At 39.0% G+C, this 14,558-nt stretch overlaps 1 protein-coding gene across 2 annotated transcripts; it reads left to right on the forward strand.

Moving 5' to 3' along the window:
• Positions 1–1,359: 1,359 nt before the first annotated feature.
• LEPROT lies at positions 1,360–11,578 on the forward strand. 2 transcript variants are annotated; one of them, XM_044430319.1, is made up of 4 exons: positions 1,360–1,467; positions 2,734–2,809; positions 4,995–5,181; positions 9,770–11,578. In XM_044430319.1, exons 1-4 carry the CDS (start codon positions 1,452–1,454, stop codon positions 9,884–9,886), a joined length of 396 nt encoding a protein of 131 aa, XP_044286254.1. In that variant the 5' UTR covers positions 1,360–1,451; the 3' UTR covers positions 9,887–11,578. The 2 variants fall into 2 exon arrangements, with proteins under 2 accessions (XP_044286254.1, XP_044286253.1); XM_044430318.1 differs by lacking the exon at positions 9,770–11,578 and adding an exon at positions 5,931–9,239.
• The last annotated feature ends 2,980 nt before the right edge of the window (positions 11,579–14,558 follow it).

Consider the following 14,558-nt stretch of genomic DNA (forward strand, 5'->3'; position numbering starts at 1 on the left):
CTCACTTGCTTTTCATCTACACAGGGAAGGCTTTAGACCCAGAAATCTTCAGACTTCAGACATCCATGGTAATGTGTGCAGGGTAGGGGAAGCTCTGTATCATCGTGGTTAAGGACAGAGATGCTGCTTAAAAAACACCAAACATGCCTTTTCATGTAAATAACACATTGAATGGAATAAGGAATTAAAAATGGCAAGGTAAAGAAATATTTAAATTGTGCATAACTACAAAAGAAAATGTAGTATTCTGATAAGGTTTCTGCTTGTATTACAGTTGTACTAAGAGTAGCATACTTTCTACAGTTGTACAACTGCATCTAATGTTGTATGATAACTGCTAAATATCAACATGTATATATGATGGGAAGAGAGAATTACAACAAATAGAAACCCTTTTACATAAATAAATCCATGCATGGTGTGACTTCCCCAGGAAAAAGAAAAAAGGCAATACATCTACTAAACAACTAAAGGGGAACAGGTCTTCCTTAATTTTTGTCTACCCCTTATTTTAAAATTGTTTAAAACATGTTTACAATTTGTCTTTAAAAGGCCCACAAACCTGATGGACTCCCCCTCCAACCCTTGTGCAAGCTCATTATCGCTGTTAGTCTTGCAATGGAAATATGATTTATTACATGAAATGCTATCAATTTAATTGATACCCACCATCATTTAATAGTGGTTTTCAGACAGAGACTCCAAATTACCATCCTGCTCCTATCTGATATCTAGCTTGGTGCTCACAAGATTGCTTACTAGTAACTTTGGTCGTCTGAATGAGCATGTTATCTTCCTTGCAGAGACCAAGGGTATGCAGGAATCTGTTCGTAATTTGGTGGAGAACGTGAGATTGAGAGTCCTTATCTCATCTGGGAACCCGGATCCCAGCCCAAAAGCATAAGGAACGGGGAGTGCAGGCGCGAATATCACTTTTTGGGAATTAACTGCTGAAAGCAGCAGGATGATCAACAAATTTTGAAGAAAAACACCAGCTGCACCTCAAACAAGAACACCTTGATTCTGGTATAAACTTTCGTGGTCAGTGGTTATACCCAGTGTTAGTCGTCTTTAGAACAGAATGACATGGAACTGAAATGAATGGGCTGAAGTTAGACTAACATGGGATTGAGGCTTCTGCTTTTCCTCAGATGCAATCCTTTTTGAGTTAAATTTGTTTGAAAAAACCCAGTCAGTGTTGATTCCACCCCATACAATGAAGCGCTGATGACCGATACGCTCGGAATGGGTACTCACGGGCATTAAACGACCAAGGCCAAGAACGGATTTCCCCATTTCTATAAAGCTGCTCGTTTTCCAAGGGAAGAGGAAGGGCCAGGGCAATACCACGTGAACAGAAGACGGAAGAAGGCACCCCAATCTCCGCCTTCTCTGCTTCAGGGTCGTTAAAGCAGACTGGGAAGCAAAGGTCCTACTTACAAGAAGGGGACATGGCAGGGATTAAAGGTATGATCCGGTTTTCTCTTCTGCCCTCGGCGACCCCTTCGCATGAGCCCTTTCTGATCGTTTCCCTCTTCCCAGCCCCTTCCTTCGCGGTGCCTCCGACATACTTCCTCCCCCTGCCCCGCGAGGTGCAGCGTCCCGTCCTTCCTTTCTCTGCTCCGCTTGATCTTTTGCGGAATGCTCCTTAGGGCGCAATCCTGTGCATGTTTAGACAGAAGAGAAGTCCTACAAAACCCAGCGTTCGCTAGGCAGAGGATCGAATCCTTAAACAGCGTTTAGGCTCCGTGGCTCGCTGTTGAGAAGCAGAGTAAACTTCTGCACTGTACTTTGTTTTGTTGCGCGTTTCTACTAAACCTTTGCTGGGGTGCTATTTTGAAGTGCCCCATGGCAACTCGTGTCCAACGCAGGGAATCTAGTGGCTAGGAGGGCAGGACCAAATCCTGTAGCAATTATGCAGAACCGGCGGTTCTGGGAGGTGCAGCCGGTCATATTTGGCGGGGGTGGGAGGACAAAATAGTATTTGCTGAAATTTCCCCAGCTAGAAACAGATTAAAAATGCAGAAACTTTGACATTCTTTGGACCTGGTCGTCCTAATTTCACAGCTCCCTTTTATAAGCCATCTGCTTTGATTGTTCAAAAAGAAACGTCCGAAGTTCCCATAAAGGTTTCGATATGCAAGTATGTTTTTTTTTTAATCTACTAAGAAGGTGTGGACCATCTTTATGCTGAATGTAGCATCAGTAAGGATACAATCCCATATATGCTTAGACAAAAAGAGGGCTTAACAGATCTTCAGCGTTCTGCAGACAGCATGGAAGCTGCAGGACTTTTTTTTCCCCTTGCCTATAGAATTGCCCTCCAACACACCTTTCTAATCAATACTGTATCCTTACAGCACAATCCTATGCATGTTCACTTCAAAGTTTTACTGTATTCAGTGGATCTTAGTGTGTGTGTAGGATTGTATCCCAAATATAATTAAAGGGATCAACAAGACTATTTTTTTAAAGTTCTGCAAAGGGAGGTCTTAATCTCAAAGTGTGAATGTTGAACGTGATAATGAAGTCTGTCTTGTTAGAATTCCTACTGCTTTGGGAGACTACAGGTAATTGAAACAGTGGATCACTTTGTATTGTAAATTCTGAAGATAATATTCTACAGAGAATGAATGACATGCTAGTAATTGGTTAGTGATTTTATGTATGAACTTGGTTTATTAACAGTTAAACAGCTTAGTGATCTCATTTCTTCTATTTTTTCTTATGCAGCCTTGGTTGGTTTATCATTCACTGGAGTCATTGGTCTAACATTTCTTATGTTGGGGTGTGCCCTAGAACAGTATGGGTAAGAATATATTAATTTGGGATATATATAAAAGTATTTGTTTTGTTTGAAGCATAGCTTATTGGCATTGAAACATCTAAACAAGTGGCTTAAAACTACAATTTTTAAAATACAAAATACAATATTTTTAAATTTGTATTGGGACAGTACTAGTTATCAAAAAGATCCAGGATTTAGGCCTATAGGACAATAAATTGTACAAAATTGTATGTATTAATTTACATACACAAATATATGTTCAAGAATAGAAATGGTGGAGGTCAGAAATAATCATAATTTAAATATTTATTTTAATGTTGTTTATTTATTACATTTATATCCCACTGTTTTTCCTTTCAATGTTCAAGGCTGCTTATTCTCATCCAGCCCTCCATCTTATCCTCACAACAATAACCCTGTGAGGGAGTCCATGACTGGCCCAAAATCACCCAGTTAACTCTGTGGCTGAGTGGGGACTAGATCTCCCAAGTCCGTCTTTCACTTTTAACCACTATACCACACTGGTTTTTCATGGTATTGAAGGAAAACTAATTGATTTCTTGCTTTCTTTCAGGACAGAGCTATGCAATGGTCTGTGTTTGTTTAAAACTTAGCCCTGATGCACTTATCATTTTGATTTAATTAATTCTTTACATATTTTGCCATCCACAGATCTCTCTGTAGTTGAGATAGTTTCCCTGTTCCATGTAATTTATTGTACTATTTTAGGTACCTTTCCCCACTCCATATGTCTATATAGCTATGTCCAGCAATGGATGTCAAGACATTGCCTTAGAGCAGCAAATGGCACTTAACCCCCCTACCCCAGTTCTGATGCTTGAAATCAGCTGTCTGAGGCACATGCCTCAAGCTCTAAAGGAAGTATAGACAAGGGAGAGAAGAACATTTGATTTCAGGAAATAATCACCCTTACACAGAAAGATTCAAGGGAGGCAGCAGGAGGGAAAGTACACATGGGTAAAAAACTAGCTAGTCTAGGAATCAGATGCACAAAGGTTATCAGGGCCCCTCTACAATTACTTTAGCATGTGCCATTTCTCCTTTAACAGGAAAAGCAACATTTTCAAAATAACTTTCTGTATAGCAAGTCCTGTCCATGTAAGCTTACAATGCCACAATGATTTTTTCAGTATTTAAGGAACTGCAAGACTTCGTAGCTTTTAAACCCAAGAGAGAAAGAAAATCTTATCCTCCTCCAATGTCCATTCATCTTTCCCTAGCTGAGTGCAAACCCTGATGCTGAGGAGGAGAATATATCAGAACTTGGTCGCATGGATCATGAAAAAAGAGTATGCTTTAAGAAACACGATTGCGGAGTGCCAAGGAATTATTCTTTACCCCAAGCTAGTCAGGAAGGCTTCTGACACACAATCTTTCTCTTGCCCACAGCACAAGTATAGTTACGCACTAGCAAGTGGCTGAGCAAGCCTCTGGAGTCAGGTACATTCTGAGAAAGTTGGGTGACTGTGGTGCTATTAGGCAAATTTGGACTCACAGCTTAATAAAAAATAATGAGCAGACTGCAAGAGTAGGTGGCAGTTGTAAAAGACTGCTGTCTTTAAGCTACATTCCTTATTGGTCCACTATTAGTCCACTAAGAAGTCATAGTAATTGGAAGGTCACTGAATTGAGAGGGAGGGAGCCAGGTTTATATTAAGACTGAGGATGGTAGTCAGGGCAACTCTAAAAATTTGTGATGCTGCTTAAAAGATCTGTGGCCCATGCCTAGGTGGGGCTTCTCCAACATCATGCATGGTTGTTATGTTATACGTCAGATGGCTGAGAGATAGCTGGATTAAGGGGCATTAGAGATTGTAATGGAATTAGCCAATGGGAGCACAATGCAATAGTTGAAGAGGAAAGAGTAGCTAACATGGTTTGACATAAGAAGTGGGTGTTGAGGAATTAGAGAGAAAGCAGGACAGTGGAATTGCAGAAAGCTCATATAGCAGAATGGGGATAATAGTTGAAATTGCAGAAAGCAATGATTGAAAAAGGAGACTAAAAAGCAGAATGAGTGAGGAAATACAGTTGAGGTAGAGAACTAGGTATATGGCTTTACTCTATTCACATTTCAGTATATGGCAGTCTCTGTGTTTGTACCATTAAAGAAATGAAATAAATCAAGTTGCTCATAGTCCATTTAAAACTGCTTTAACAATTTGCATTGTTTGTCATTCTGCAGTATCTATTGGCCCTTATTTGTCTTGATATTTTACTTCATAACTCCTGTCCCTCACTTCATTGCAAAAAGAGTAAGTGATGATACTGATGCTGCAAGCAGTGCCTGCATGGAATTGGCGTATTTCTTCACAACTGGAATAGTTGTTTCTGCCTTTGGATTTCCTATCATTCTTGCACGTGTCGAAGTGGTAAGATCTCATTGTAAGATGAAGAACATTGATTAATGTGTCCTTTGACATTCCAAAAGTCTTTTTTTCCTGGCATACTGTATCTACATTGACATGCAGCTAGATAAATGCTTGAATAGTTTTTGGAACAACTTGTACACAAATAAGCATGTCATTGAGAAATAACTTTCTTGATGATGTGGTAGTATATGAAGCATACTTTAGGAGTAGCTTCTTTAAGCATGCACTTACTGTATCCACATAGAACGTGAACTATGGACTTTCATGTTTTAGATGTTTGCTATATATGAATATGATTGTATTTTTATGGCTGCCATTGGGAGCCTTTAACTCTGAAATCTCTACACTGGTTCTTTCTAACTGCAATCCAGAGGAATTTAAGTACATAGTTGAATTTAATAGTGTTTAACTATAATTAACATGTTCTAAATTGCATTATTTATCTTTGATGAAGAAAACTCCTTTACATGCACATATGTGCTTGCTTGTATGTAGTATTTTTCACTATCTATTCTGCAAGTTTTAAAATCCACTGCAGGGCATGAGATGGGGCAGACAGAAATAGTATACGTTTAGATGATTGAATTGCATAACTCTTCTTTTTAAAACAGAATTCTTATATTCTTTAGGGCACAATCCTATGGCTGTTAGGTGTTTGGATAGTTGTAGGAAAGATTTGGGTTCCAGGTTCAACTGGCAAAATGCATTTGGAGGTCAGAGATGGAACCTGTTTCCCTCTACTCTTGCAGGCTGGAGTGGTTCTTTTGCATTCTCTGTGGCTCCAAGGACAAAATACCATCCTCAGAGCCAGCACTGAGTGGACATTCCAGGGGATAGGAGTCTATCCCAGTGAGACCTCAGCCTTTCCTCCTTGCAAGTAGAAGCAAAGAGGCCAAAATCAGCGGTCTAAGTGTTTTGCTCTGCAGGAGAAGTGCAGAGGATCTTTGCTTCTATGGTCCTTCTGTCCAGAACAAGATGCCTCAGTGGACTGGCTGTAAATGGGTGCTTCCAAAGCAGCTTTTATTGAGCAATTTCCCTGCTTCAGTCATACCACTAGAGAGAGCTGCAGCGCCTTCCTTTTCTTACCAAAAGACGTTTTGCTAAATGCTAGAGAGCAAGAAATAATTAAGTCATGGAAACAAGCATCTTTATGCATGGGGGTGTTATAGGGAGAAATAAAAGCTATATAATACTTAAAACACAAATAGATCTATTAAATTGTAAAAACATGACCTTAATAAAGTATAGCCCAACACAAATTCTGGTTAGAATTTCTAATTCTAATGTTCTAACTTATATGGTGTGTGTGTGTGTGTGTATGAAATTTAAAAGTAGCATGATATTCACCACACTTACTTGGATTGGTGCCATTGATTTCAGTGGGACATGCAAGGCAATCCTAAGATATTTGCTCTGATGTAAGTAATGTTCTGTAGTAAGTTTCAGCTTTATTCCCAAGTAAATCTGCATTAAATTTGATGCCTCAGCTGATACTCAAACAATTTTAGATGAAATTAAGACAAATGTCTTAATCTTAGCTTTACTAGTTGGGAAAATGTTAATAAAATAAGAATGGAAAGATTGATGTAAACAACAAGAAGAGTTAATATCACATCTTAAGTTTTTTTTTTTTAAAGAGTGTAAACCTGTTGACAGCATTTGTTTTAATCCAATATTTTATTTATTAAATTTTATTCTGCTTTATTGGCCCAAGTGCCCTCTAAGTGGATTACAGTAATTATGATTGCAATATTGTACACACGGTTTATTACTTTATAATTTATTAAAATATTAATAGGACTAGTACCAACCATATACTATTATGAAGAAACAGCAATACATCTGAACCTTGAATAAAACATTAATTTCTCATCATAATCCAGTATAAGACTACAGCTGTATTCATATTTTCAGGGCAGTAAAATTTAACAATTCCTGGAAATACCATATTGAAGTATGGAAGAGAGGAGGAGAGAGAGGGGAAGGGGGAGCATGTGTACATAGATGGTTTCTAGTCTGATAAACTTCATTTGGATTTGGATAATGATGTCTGGACTAAGCTACCAGGCTGGTATTTATTTATTATATTTATATCTCACCTTTTTTCCTTCAAGGAGTCTGGCTCAGGTAGCTCCATGGCTGAGTAAGATGTAGGGAGGAGTCCTATTCATACACTCTAAAGTATTGCACTGGCTCTGTTTTGAATGATAACCACAGCTCCCCATAGCTTGTTTGAGCTCATTGGAATGCAATGCATGCCAAGGCTACTTTGAATAATTAGTCCCCAGCTAGGAACTTCCATAGTTTGTTGTGCTATCTGTACCGGGGTGGCAGGGGTTATTTGAAAAAATAAACAGCCTTCAAATGATGTTACAACAGAACCTAGCTATCCTCATGCAAAATCAGTCAATGAATCAAATTTATTTTTCTAGTAGCAACTTGTATCTGAAAGCTTCTGATTCTGAACTTTTACTTGGAGCTTCACAAAGTGGAGGACTTTTCAGGAACCAAATAATGTTTCTCAACCTTTATGTGGGCCTTTTTCTTAATAGTGTGTATATTTTCAAAATTTTGCAACTGATTTCTGTTTACTGTACAAGATGAAACAAAAGAATATGGCTATCTCACTTAGGGGCCCTCTTTAAAATTTTGAAGCATGAGTCTATGGATTTTCTGCCATAGACTTTATTGAAGTTCTCAGAAAGAATTCAGGCCAGGGAATCTTTCATTAAACTGTATTAAATCCTTTAACAGCTGCCACCAAAATAAGCCCTCTGTACCTTACAGAATCTTTGTTCCTGTGGCATAGACATGGGATGGATACCATGGATAAGTTTATAAGAGGTTCAAAGTTAAGACATCTTAAAGGAATTATTTTCATGAAGAATTAATAATTTCCTTAAGTTTTTCAAATGATAGGTCTTCCTAAGTTAAGTAACAGTGTTTCTCTCAGATTAGATTTCCCTGTTTTTCAAGCCAGCTAGTCATTCCCAACCAGGAACAGATACCATACAACAGACTTTCTCTTCCTGATGTTGCTTCTGGCTTCAAGTCTTGCTTGAAACTCTCTGGTCTTTGGGTCCTCTAATCTAAATCAATTACACTCAGACCCCTCATCAACTGGCTATCTTTTAGTGACCAATCAGTACCTCTTTATAAAGTTTCCAGCCATCAATCAAATGCGTTGCTCCCTTCATCAGTCCAATTTTGTTGTATTATCCAAATGGTACATGAACATGTATTAACAGACTGGAAACATCTTCTAATCTGCTTTAAAGAGTCAGCTTTAAGTCTCATATAACAACAGTAACTAAGGCAGCCTCCCAAGCTTGTGCCTGATACATACTTCTGGCCCACCTGGTTACATTGTGAGTTCACTTAAATGGTACTCAGCAAATGTAAACAGAACAAAACACAAATAAACTTAAAATTTCACATGAGGAATCTGAGGAAATTGAAAAGCAAAAAAAAAAAAAAAAAGGCAAGGTGGGGAGATATGAGTTAATGTTGGTCTTCAAAATCTGAAAGTAATTTTCCAGTACCAGATCCTAACAATGTTGCATGTTAAGATTTTGATTCTGTGCCCACTTACTTAAGAGTAAGCCCTAAAGTTATTCATTGTACTGTTAATAATCCAGTCAAGCACAGTAACAGTGGCACATAAGTAACCAGACTGATTACTTTTTAATCTTGATTCTAACAGTGATTCTGTGGCCCCTAGACAGGTAAGAAAGATCTTAGAGAAGAGATTTAGGTGGTGCTCTGGTATGGTGGGTGGGAAGGGGTGCGATGCTGCCGATATAAGATGGGTCCTAACAGCACTCCCATTCTGAAGTGCTGCAGTTGAAAGGATGTAATAAGCCATCTAGCTGCTTTGCAGGTTGGGAGGAACATGGAGGCCATGTTTGCCTCCATGCTGCTTTCAGTCTGCATAGTATGCCCTTAATTCGCCTGAGTTCAGAGATTTACAGGCAGCCTCACTGATTTGTGTCCTAACAATTTAAAGGAGTGAGGGGTTTTTTTCTTACCATCTGATTTTAAAATACTATTTTAAAAAGCATTTTGTATTTCAATGTATTTTATTGTGTTGTAAGCCGCCCCGAGGCTTCGGCAAGGGGCGGCATAGAAATGTTATAATAATAATAATAATAATTCTAAAAATGAAATATTTCATGCTAGTTTTTTTTCAATTTCTTTAATTTTCAATCTAGATTGTGGTATGGGGGGAATATATTTTGGTGGCAGGGAGGAGGGAGATAGCTGGCTGCCTATAAATTACTCTCATTATTCCTAATTTGGTGATGAGTGAAAAAAAATTGTTACTTTTTCATTAATTGCCCTCTTAACCCTTTTTGTTATATTACCAAGGTTAAGTAGTTATTTTGAATGTCACCCATTGTAGCAAAATATGTTTAATGACAACTAATTCTGTAATGGCTAAAAATTATTGTATAGCCTGGAACTCAGAATATAGTATTTGATCTTAAGTGCTTCTAGCATGCTGATGTTGTATTTCTTTGTACCTCATGAATGCTAAAATAATATACTTTTCTATCAATGAATAGAGTTTTTAAATTTTATATTTCAGATCAAGTGGGGAGCATGTGCCCTTGTGCTGGCTGGCAATGCAGTCATTTTTCTAACAATTTTAGGATTTTTTGTTCTGTTTGGCAGAGGAGATGATTTTACCTGGGAGCAGTGGTAAACTTCAGTATGAACTTGGTCTGCACTATGTAACTCACATGTACCTTTACCATGGAATCATTTGTTCTTATGTGTATATACTATGTGTATATATGTGCATATATTGACTTATATTAAGAGCATGCTTATATAGCCTTATATTATTGGATAGTAGTGTAGCTTTTTATACTTGAGTCACTGTCAGCCTAACATGGAACATTTATTGAACACTACTACATCTATGTAATGGAATGTATGCAGTTTGTTGTAGCATGCAAAGACCTTTTACATGGCAACCTAAATATTGCAAGTTGTAATAAACTTGGAAGCTGGGGCTGAATTTTAGTGAAATGGGATTTCTTTACCAGCATTTAAATGTGTAACTTTGTTATAATTTTGTACTGCAATATAGCAATATGTGTTAAGGGCATCTGAAATGCTAGCGAGTTCTTTGAAGCCTTACCAAAATGATCTTTTTTTAGAAAGCTGTTTGTCATGGCACTTGTATACAACCCTTTAAATGATGCTGTTTGGAGACTATTAGAATATTATAATCTTATAACACTCAGGGTTTTTAGGTATTCAAAATACGCATAGTCTTACAAAAAAAGTTAAAAATGGCATGCCTGGATTTTGGAAAGAATGATCTTCTGGATGCTGTGAATGAAAAATTGGAAAAATCCTGTATGTACCTTTCACACAATGCATTGAAACCAAAATATGCTTCTTGTAGAAGCAGAAGAGCTCTTTCCATCCCCAAGGAGGCTTTTGAACCAGCAGAGAAATCTCACTGGTGATAAGAGACAGTCTTTCTTGATCCCCCATTTTCCTCTATGTCACAGATTGTGTGCTTCAGAGGTATGGAGTCCTTCTGAAAGAAGCAGGGGAGGTGGCAGTGGGGGCTTCAAAGAGAATCAGCAAAGATTATGTTCTTCCAAACCTTCCACCAGAAGAATTCATTAAATTTTACTTTGAGAATTCCTTTTTAATCCTTACAAATGGATTCAGTTAGGATAAAAACAGGTTGAAAAAAGTTAAAGTTGCAATTCTGTGCACACTTACCTTGGAAGAAACACAGTGGAACATATTTCTAAGTAAACATATACTCTAAAGCTGCCTTGTAAATATTTCACTGGTTAGGAAAAACAGAACCTTAGCTTTGATCTCTATTCTACTGAAAGCCAATGTTTTCCTTTAACACCTCCCTCCTCACACATAATACAATGCTGATATCCAATACTCAATTTAATGGTAGAGTTAACTGATGTTAACTTTCTGGCAGGTACGTATCAACCCGCAGATATTTTTCTTCAAAATGGGAACACAATGAAAGTGTGTATGAAGCCTAATGGTGAATTGTATGAAATAGACTCACCATTAGGGTTATAACAATTGCCAAGAGCCTGATACAGACCAGCTCTAAGACAGCCATTCTACCACTTCAGTATTTTTCATTATATGATAGAAAACTGACTTCAGAGTGCCTTTCCCTAGAGAAAGCATGTATATAAAACAACGCTACATGTATTTTTTCAGTCTAAGTTTGGAAAAAGAAATGTTTTGTTGCTATCTAGCTTTTTCTAGGTCTCATGTGAATTTCTATGAAACTTCATAACTTTTGTGAACTATATAATTTGAAACACAGTATTGAAAATTTGCAAATGAGTACCTGTTTTGTATTTTCAAGCTCTAATAAAGTTATACTGTAAAAGTTTTCTTGTTTTGTAGTCTGTGTCTTTGTCCCTATATAAGTAAAAAGAAACTAGAGATTACACTGATATTATATAAAGTTTGCACAATATAATTGCCAGTAAAGAACTTCTTCAAAGCATAGTAGAAGAAAAGTTCAAAAACTATGTTGCTCTACAATTACTGTTTTAGTACACATCCCAAGCTCAGTGTAAAGTGCTTGTACTTCCTTTACATAATTTTGGCAGTTAAACAGAAACTTGGGTAAGTATTCAGTTGTACTTGAGTTTTAAGACAATACAATATGTGTTTTGGTGAGATGACTTTTTTGTTCTAAGATCAAGTGAACTAGTGAGTTATTCTTCATTTTCAGCAAGTTAAAGCACACATTTACCAAATCAGGTGATACTTTTTACAAAATTACAACTTTTCCTTTATCACTTAATAATAGGGTAGTGCAGAAGAACTTAAGACTTACTGAATCAATTGCTGCATTTAGCATTTTAAATGACAGTAATTTAAACATGTTTTCTTTGACATTGGTTTGCTTGGTTATGTGTACCTGTTTAGTTTGGATCCAACACAAAAAATCTTTAGATCTAGTGGAGCCCCCCCATTAATGGAAGAAATTACTGTGGATTTTGTTGATTTGCCTTAGCCTGGCGTGATCTTTCATGCTGTTTGGGAGCAAGCCCAAACTCCTTGGAGTAGATTTCTAGAGGAGCAGGCTAGAGAGAGGAATTGGCAAAAATGCCTTCCTACATTCATTACTGGGTGCTGAGAAACCCTTTCTTTGAATGGAATTTTTATTATTGTGAATTTCAACAAAACCTATAAAAGGAAATGTACATAATGTAAATATGTACACTTGAAATTTCAGATTCCATTACTTAATTAAATGTGTCTTTATGAAAATACAACTTTTTCCAGCTTTCTGGGGAAAAAACAGAGGCAGACCAAATATCTGTATATGTGACCATTCATAAATGGCATCTTTATGCTACCCATTTAAATGCTGAGAACATCATGTTGTTACTGCATTGCATTATAGCATTTGCCCTTCAAGTGTTGTAATGTCACTTTACATTAAATCCATTTACATTGAACATGCATTAGCTTTCAGGAAGCAGCCAAGCAATTTAAAAGGATCAGACCATAAGTAAATATTGAAGAGTGTTCCAGTATAAGCTTTATCCATAGTCTGACTTCCTCCAAAAAACATTGCTGGACATTGCCAAGAAGCATCAGAAGTTCAACAATTACACATAAGATGGCTTAGTCATAGCCTTATTGAAGAGGTTCTGTCATGTCCAATACGTAGATATGAAACAAGCTTTGCTGAAAAAGATGTCACCTAAGATCCATAGAAAACAGCGCGAGTCAAAAGAGGCCTCCTGGGCCATCTAGTCTGACCTCCGGCCGCTCACGACATGCCCACCATGTGGACATTCAGCCTATCCTTGAACACCCACACCGATGGGGCCTCAACCACCTCCCGGGGAAGCCCATTCCACACCCTCGGGGTCCTGACTGTCAGGAAGTGCTTCCTGGCATCCAAATGGAAGCTTGGCTCCCTGAGCTTTGCTCCATTAGAGCGCGTTCTGCCTTCCTCTGCAGGGGAGAACAGGTCTCTACCCATCTCCATGTGACATCCCCTCACATACCTGTATGTCGCCAACATATCCCCTGTTGAGTCTCCTCCAGGCTGAAGAGACCCAGTTCTCTCAGTCTCGCCTCATACGGCATCGCCTGCAAACCGGCCACCAACCTTGTGGCCCTACGCTGCACTGACTCTAACCTGGCTATATCCTTTCTGTAATGAGGGGCCCAAACCTGAACACAATACTCCAGTTGCGGGCGCACTAGAGTCATGTAGAGTGGTAGTAATACCTCTCTAGAAGCCACACTTCTGGCTATGTAACTGAAGGTGGCGTTCGCCCTCTTGACCACCGCATCACACTGCTGACTCATGTTTAGCCTGCAGTCAACCAGTACCCCAAGGTCCCTTTCACAAGTGCTACACTCCAGCCACTTATCACCTAACCTGTACTTATGACAGCTATTCCTATGCCCCAAGTGCAAGACCTTGCACTTATCCACATTGAACGCCATCCTGTTGTCTCCTGCCCACTTCCACAGTCTGTCCAGATCCTTTTGGATCTGGACTACCTGCTCCTCAGTTGTGGCCACTGCTCCAGTTTTAATGTCGTCTGCCAATTTGATCAGCAGACTGTTCACCCCTTCTTCCATGTCGTTAATGAAAAGATTAAACAGGATCGGCCCCAGGACAGAGCTCTGGGGGACCCCGCTTGTCACTGGCCGCCATCCCAATGATTCCCCGTTAATGGTTACCTTCTGCTTTCGGTCAGTCAACCATGCCCTAATCCACCGGACAGTGCTTTGGTGTATCCCAAAACCCCTCAGTTTCTCCACCAGGATATCATGGGACACTTTGTCAAAGGCCTTGCTGAAATCCAGGTATACCACATCCACTGCATCCCCTCCATCTAGCCATTGCAAAACCTTGTCATAGAATTTCACAAGGTTTGTCTGGCAGGACCTGTTTTTGCGGAAGCCGTGTTGTGTGGCTGTCAGCCTCCCTTCCCTATCTAGCATCACTAGATCTCTCTCTATTATGAGCCTTTCCACTGTTTTTCCTACAATGGACGTAAGGCTAACCGGTCTATAGTTCCCCATGTCCTTTCTACTACCCTTTTTGAAAATTGGGACCACTGATGCCACCCTCCAATCCTCTGGAACTTCACCCGTTCTCCACGAAGTCTCAAAAATGGAGGCCAGCGGGCGTGAGAGAACTCCTGCCAACTCTCTAAGTACTCTCGGGTGTAACCCGTCAGGGCCTGGCGCCTTGGTAATGTCCAATGCCCTGAGGAGCCCCTCGACTTCAAGGGGGGTGACTCTAATATGTGCCCCTAAGTCCCCAGCCTCATCTAATCTCCTATGCGGATATCCCCTGTCCTGCTTTGGGGAGAACACAGAGGCAAAAT

Source organism: Varanus komodoensis, unplaced genomic scaffold (assembly GCF_004798865.1).
Source record: "Varanus komodoensis strain SLA01 unplaced genomic scaffold, ASM479886v1 scaffold20_1, whole genome shotgun sequence".
Classification (NCBI taxonomy): domain Eukaryota; kingdom Metazoa; phylum Chordata; class Lepidosauria; order Squamata; family Varanidae; genus Varanus; species Varanus komodoensis.

Excerpts from the sequence above, each read along its gene's own strand:
- LEPROT (XM_044430318.1), top strand. Across the intron at positions 2,810-4,994 it reads TGTGCCCTAGAACAGTATGG|TATCTATTGGCCCTTATTTG; the intron begins GTAAGAATATAT and ends GTCATTCTGCAG. Across the intron at positions 5,182-5,930 it reads TTCTTGCACGTGTCGAAGTG|GCTGGAGTGGTTCTTTTGCA; the intron begins GTAAGATCTCAT and ends CTACTCTTGCAG.